General features: G+C 59.8%; 1 protein-coding gene across 1 annotated transcript in view; it reads left to right on the forward strand.

Annotated features, from left to right (window-relative positions):
• Positions 1 to 557, forward strand: part of EMIHUDRAFT_225361 (hypothetical protein) — a gene marked incomplete at both ends in the record, with an annotated part of 717 nt that extends 160 nt beyond the window's left edge. Inside the window, 2 exons of the mRNA XM_005789874.1 lie at positions 79 to 431; positions 509 to 557. Coding sequence (XP_005789931.1) covers positions 79 to 431; positions 509 to 557 — 402 coding nt within the window. The remainder of the gene's footprint in view (positions 1 to 78; positions 432 to 508) is intronic.
• Between the last annotated feature and the right edge of the window lie 6,603 nt (positions 558 to 7,160).

Below are 7,160 nucleotides of genomic sequence, written 5' to 3' on the forward strand. Positions count from 1 at the left end.
GAGGCCTTCCTCTCCCTCGCCGACCTCGTCGAGGCGACCCACGCGATATTGGACTCTCTTCCCGTCGGAGCGCTCTAGGACCACCCCGACCCGCGCGGAGCCAACCTCGCCCACGTCGCAAGGGCGCTCAAGGCGGTGCTCACCGGAGGGCCGCCGCCTCTGGAGTGTGTCGCCTCTGTGGGCTTCTCCTTTCACATGTTCGGCGTGTCGATGGGATCGCTCGAGCTGCGGGCTCGGACGGCGGAAGGCGAGGCGTGGGCCACCCTCTGGCGCGCCGACGGGCAGAGCGCCGGCGGATCCACCGCAGACGCGTGGCGGAGGGCCCTCGTGCCGCTGACGCCGCCGATGCGCCGCACCGGCGGAGCGAGCCTGCGCTTCGTCGGGACCGTGGGCGATGGCTATCTCTCCGACATTTCGATCGACGACCTCGAGTTTGAGAAGTGCGCGGCGCCGCCGCCGCCTCCCCCGCCGCTCGTCTGCAACGGCTTTTGCCACGCCACCGCCCCAGGGGCGGCCTGCGCCTCGCGAAAGTGCGCCGGGTGCGCCTTTTGCCGTGAGGCCACGCTCCAGCTGGCGACGGTGGCGGCGCGCTCGCCACGGTCACGCGGCGGCGCCTCCGCTCCTTTGACAAGTGCGGCAGCTGCCCCAAGTCGCCCTTCTGCTCTTCTGGGGCGCGGTGCGAGATTGAGTGCGGCGGAATGTGGTGCGAGCTCGGCGTGGCGGGGGCGGGAGCGCGCCAGAGCAGCTGAAATCAGCGCCAATTGTTGGGGTGAGCAAGGCCTCGTTGTGTAGACGCTGGGAGCACTCTCTCGTCTCTCGTTTCACACCGCAGTGTACTGCCGGTGTTCAGCTTACGTTAAGTGGTGCCATACGCGCGACGCGGCAAGGGAGAAAAGCGGCTTCACTCGCGCCTCGTTTGGAATGGCGGACAAGAGGGACACCTTTTCGCTTTTGGGGGGGCGGCCGCGGCGTCCGGCTCGCCGGCGTCGGTCCCCGGTCGCAGAAGGAGTCGCCTGTCACTCCGTGAAGTGAGAGAGATTTTTAGCAATACCAAACAAATCTAACACTCACACGTCATTTGGGGCCTGGAGCCCTGTTCACGCGCGCGCGAGACGTGCAGACAGGGTTGCCAGGTGAGAGCGAATGGCGCGGTTCACGCCTCGCACGACAGAGAGAGAGATGCGCTCTGCATGGTGGGACATAAAAGAGAGCGAGTACTTGTTTGTTTGAAGTGAACAGAAGAGAGGTGTGAACAGACTGGCGTGCTGATCGTGAAGAGGCGCCATGTCATCGGACACCGAGAGCACGGTCTGCGACCCGCGGTCAGAGGTCGCATCCGAGCCGCAAGTCCCCAAGGGGCCGGGCCAGATAAGGCGCGTGCCCCAGCTGTTCACAGCAACAGCACGGCTACCCCCGTCGTCCCACCCCAAGTGCAGCAGACGATAACGTAGTTGGTTTGTTTCCCTTGCAGCCGTTACACGAAAACAGGCAAGAGAGGGGAGGAGGCGGGAAGGCGCAAGAAGACGCCAAAAGGCGGCCCTCGGCAGCAGGCAGGCTGAAAAAGAAAGACAGGATGGTTTCCAGGCCGAGGCCTTCGTTCCTTTTTTTGTCAGGGGGAGTGTTTTTGCTGTGACCATCCTGACCCTCTCAGCCGCAGACCATTTATTAAGTTGCGCTATCGGCGCGCCCCGAACGCTTGTGGCTCGAAATTTGCTTAGCCAGGCTGAAGGAACGTGTCCAGGCCGCGTCCACTCTGTTCTCGCCTTTGCAGCCAATGTCTGATACGCGGCCTCTCCTCGTGAGGACCGTCACAGCGGCGGCGGTCGCCGACGCACGCGCCGCCCAGGGTGCGCGTGTCGCGACCCCGGACTCGCGCGACATCACCAAGGCGGCGCGCACAGCGGTGCACAGCATCCTCACGCGCAAGGCGCTTGCCGTCGCGGCCGCCGAGGACGAGAAGGTGCGCGCGGCCATCCCATCCAAGCACGCATCGCTGTTGGAGAGCTCTGACGACGTCGACGTTGACGTTGGCCGTGATCTGGTCAAGCGCATCGCCGCCTGGCTTGTGACGGGGCGCGGCAAGGACGAGCTGCACAAGAGCAAGACGGCCCGCACCGGCCTGATGGCCGCCGCACAGCTTGTGGCGCCGTGCGTCGACGAGAGCCTGGTTGCGACGGTGGCGATGCAGCTCACCAGCGTTCGTGTCCAGAAGAAGTTGCGCGTCGACGCAGCGCTTCGAGGGCTCTTGTATGCCCGCCTGGCCGACAGCTTGGCAACGGCCCGCGCGGCCGCGCTCTTCGTGCTCGGCACGCGCGGCTCCTTCCACGCGACGCTTCCCAAGAAGACCACCGTCCGGACTGTCAGGCAGGAGTGGCATTTTGAGGTGCGCCTCTACGATCGTCACGACGGCGACGAGGCAACTGCCGTCGCCACGGCGGCGCTCGACGCGGCGTGCGCCGCGCTCACACCGACGGTGACTGTGGTGCCGCTTCTGCCCCACCATCCGAGTGCCAAGCACCTCGTGGGCTGCGGCGGCCGCTTCGTGCGCGGCCTCGAGGCCTCGTTGACGCGGTGCAAGCTCGCCGCGGGCGACGAGGGGAAGGCCTTGCACAGCCTCGTGCAGCTCGAGACGAGCCGCATCGTCGTCACCACACTCGTGCTCGCCCCTCCCAGCGCATCGGAGGCCCCGCTGTCGCACGCGCAGCACGTGCAGCTGGAGGTGGAAGTCGCGCATGTCGTGCACGCCTGGCTCCGCGGCCGCAAACGCGAGCTCACCGTGCTCGAGGCGCTCAGCCAGGAGGGGCTCAGCCAGGACGTGGCCGAGGACGCACTCCAGCTGCCGCGCGTCCTCAAGGAGAATCACGAGGCGAAGCGCGAGCGCGATGCGCGCCGCGCCACGCGCCACGCACGCCGGCAGCACAGGCTGCAGGCCAAGGCGCTGCGCGGCGGCGGCAGGCGCGCGGCCAAGGCCTCGCGCACCGCACAGCTCACGCGCCAGGTGAAGACCAAGGCCGTCAAGACGCGCGTCAAGCCGCGGCGCACCGCGGATGTGGCGTGCGCACCGGCGCCCTCGTTGCCGTGCGGCGGCCGCTCGAGCCGCGCGTGGGCGCTCGAGGAGCTCGAGCTAGACAGCAGCTACTAACACGGGCCGCGCCGCCTATATCTCTGCTGTGGCTCCGTCCCAATTCTTATCTGCGTACAAACTGAAATTCTTTTCTTCGGAGAGCACTACGGTGTTCGCGGATTCGATCATTTGCCTTGGGACGACTTCCTAGTTGGCGAGGACGACGGCTTTTAAGGAAGCCGTCGTCTGCGCCTTGCTTGTCGTGTGAATCTCACAGACCAGAACAAATATCTCTCAGACCAGCGCAAGGACGACTCTTCTGACGCCCACTGCGATCATTTGCCTCCAAGTCATATCGTTGCTCAGGTCCACTCTCTCTTCGAACACTTGTGCCTCTACGGATGATGCCGGCGCTGGGGTCCCCTTCGGGTGCATCGTGACATCTGACAACTGGATCCGCAAGGGAGTTTGGAGAGAGATTTTTAGCAATACCAATACCAAACAACTCTAACACTCACACGTCATTTGGGGCCTGGAGCCCTGTTCACGCGCGCGCGAGACGTGCAGACAGGGTTGCCAGGTGAGAGCGAATGGCGATTGATTAATCGTGTCGTGCGAGCCCAAAAAAATCTTTTTTCGCGTACCCCTTGTCACTTCCTCCTCTGTCGCGTCATTCTCTTCTGCCTCGTCCTGCGCCGCCGCCGCCTGCCGTTCCCTTGTTCTCTCGGCTTCTTTCGCCTTTCGGCGCAGCTCCGCCCTCCTTGCTGCATATCCTGGCAGCCCCTCGATCGAGTCGCGCAAGGACCACATTTCTGACTCCAGTGAGGTAGTGCGCCTGACCATCCCGGATCCTGCTGAACAAGTTCCTCTTGTAGCTCGATCGGTCACACCGTCATCGCCGTCGGGGTGCTCAAGCAACAAACCTAACACCACGCAGGAATTTGATTGATCGCTTAGTCTGCTTTTTGTGTGCACTCAATCTTCTCTCTTCTGCCCTCAGATCTAGGCATCCCTGAGGGTGGCCTGGACCGTCAGGCAAATATCCTAAGCCAAATATCCTGAGATTATGTCCTGAGACCAATCCTGAGAAAATATCCTGAGAAAATTTCCTAAGCCAATTTCCTGAGCCAAATATCCTGAGACCATATCCTGAGGCAAATATCCTGAGACCATATCCTAAGTTAAATATCTAAGGGAATATCCTAAGCCAAATATCCTGAGACAATTTGCTAAGCCAAATATCCTAAGACAATATCCTGAGACAATATTCTTAGCCAAATATCTAAGACAAGATATATTCTTAGCCGAATATCTAAGACAATATTCTAAGACAATATCCTGAGACAATATTCTTAGCCAAATATCTAAGACAATATTATCTAAGACAATATTCTAAGACAATATCCTGAGACAATATTCTTAGCCAAATATCTAAGACAATATTCTAAGAATATCCTGAGACAATATTCTTAGCCAAATATCTAAGACAATATTCTAAGACAATATCCTGAGACAATATTCTTAGCCAAATATCTAAGACAATATTCTAAGACAATATCCTGAGACAATATTCTTAGCCAATATTCTGAGACAAATATCCTTAGCGATTGATCTTGGAGAGTCGCCTTAGAAATTATCCTAGAAATATCCTTAGAAAATATCCTTAGAAATATCCTTAGAAATTTTCCTTAGAATTCTCCTTAGGAAATATCCTTAGAGATTACCCTGAGGAATACCCCTTAGGGAATATCTAAGGGTTATACTTAGGAGTCGATTTCGGCGTCGAAAAATGGCCGAAGGAGCACGTGGGCACTAGTTATGGACGAAAGTGCAATTTGTTCACAGCATGTAGATGTGAATGCGTTCCCAGTACCATTTGGGGCAAGTCTCAAGCGATGGTGCCAGAATCAGACCTCATCTTCACGCCAGTGATGCGGTTGATCACGCGAGTCGATCGACACGTCTTCGCCGCTCTTTCACCGACGCCCACAGCGCCAGCAAGTGTCACGACGTGCCGCTGCCAAGAACGACACTGTGCTCTGAGGATTCGCCGCACATCGAAGGAATCAGAAGCGCGCCTTCGTGGATCTTTGTGTGTCGGAACAGGCGCTGAGGTTGGTGTCTCCTCTCGTCATCCTCCGCTGGCGTTTCGACACTGTGACAGCGGCAGCGCTGTGGCTTCGACGCTTCGGCTGCTTGCAATCGCAGCCACCGCACTCCCGTCGCTGCCTTCCTGTTGCCTGCAGTGGCACGCTGCGGAGTCTCCCCGGCTCGGCAGTACTGGTCGGCGTCTTGTCCTGTCGTCACCCTCGCGTCGCCGCCGTGGTCCGGCGCGGCGGTCATCCGGACAGAGTGTATCCCTCAGTGAGCCGACTCGCGACCCGCACTGCATGAGGGCAAGAAAAGCCGAGCCGTGCCACCGTCCTGCTCCCCCCTTTTGCATGTCTTTTTACGTGAGAGCATTCTGCTAAACAAGAGGAAAACCAGAGTACTCTCCACTCTTCGCTACTACCTACCACTCCTTGACGGCCTGCTCAAGGAGAGGCTTGATCTCATCTGCCCACCTGGGTGCGAGCTCCTTCCAAGTTGACCGCGCGAACTCATAGCACTCCTGTGCGGTTCGCCCTCCATCCTCGAAACCGGCCGGGGCACCGTTGAACATCTTGGTCTGCTCGTTCCCCCCCCCCGCGGCACGTTTGTTGCCGGTCTGTTTTCCAGTCTGTTTGGACAGGTAGCGCTGCGTGTACGCTTGCTTCTCCGCCTTTGACATGATGACCATGTGCGTGTGTGAGTTGACCTCTGCCGCGGTGTTGAGTGGGCGCCGAAGCAGCCCGCATGACGCATTGTGACCCTGCAGCTGGTCCTGCATGCCATGGAGGTACGAACCCAACACAACTCCTTCCGGCGTGTCCTCCGTCTTCTTGACCGTTCGCGGATGCCACTGCTCGTCCTGATTGTGGAGCTCGAACTCAACCGCCGGAGACAAGGTGAATGTGACCTCTGGGGCGAGCTCCGTGCCGCACCTGTGGAGGTCTCCGTCGCGCCTCCTCAGTTGCAGCGCCATCGTCAAGACTCGGGGGTGGCCAACCGTCATTGTGCTGATGGGGGCAGCGTCCTGCGAGTTTCGCTGCCCTCCCACCACATCCTGGTGCAAGCCGAGTGTGGAGCCGCACTTGTCCCCGCCCTGCCTGCTCGGCGGGTGTGGTAGGTTGAGTCGGCAATAGACGCAGTACGACTTGCCCAGGTAGCACAGCACAATGCACGAGTTGAAGCGGTCGTCCTGCAGAATGTGCTCGATGCGGTCAGGGTATGGGAAGATCCGGAAGCGGTGCACAGGCCTCCGAGATCTCCAAGTCGTCGGACAAGGTCAACCTCAATCCGTACTCGGAGAGCAAGCAGCTCGCGATAAAGCTGAGCAACCTCCACCGGCTCGCGAACTGGATCATCGGCATGCACGGCTTGCGTCTCCTCCACCGGGTGCTGTCTTTGCCCATCACGATCATGCTCGCCATGCAGACGGGAAAGTACCGACTCGACGAGTCCATCCTCACCGGCAGCAAATGGAACGACGTCTCGGGCATCTGCGCTCACCGATCTGAGGCCATGTTTCACCTCAACCTCATCGACGTCACCGACCCGGCGAACCAGGCCGAGACGCTGCGCTTGATCGAGATCATCCTGTACGGCACGCCACAGAACCATTCAACGGTGCAGCCCGAGCCTGGCATGCCGACGCAGCGTGAGCTCGCGACCTCCTTCAGCCTGGACGAGTGCAAGGCCTGGTGCGAGGCGAAAAAAGCGGAGTGCTGCACCAGGGCCCTCGCGTCTCTCTCTCTCGATTCGTTACACCGATTCGACCATCAATGCGGCGGGCCGATTTCGACCCATCACAAATGTGGGAAGCCATTAACCTCCCTTGGCTTCCCACACAAACCCCCCTTCATGGGGGGAGCAGCAAATGAGGTAGTCTCTGCGAAATCACTGTCCCAGTGAATTCGCCCTAGAGGCTTCCGTGTGGACTCGCAGCTCCGGCTGGATGTCGGCGACCTAAAGCTCGGCGGTCGTCGCTTCGCGCCGGCCGACTCCCTGTAGGACG

This window comes from Emiliania huxleyi (genome assembly GCF_000372725.1).
Source record: "Emiliania huxleyi CCMP1516 chromosome Unknown EMIHUscaffold_124, whole genome shotgun sequence".
Classification (NCBI taxonomy): Eukaryota; Haptophyta; order Isochrysidales; family Noelaerhabdaceae; genus Emiliania; species Emiliania huxleyi.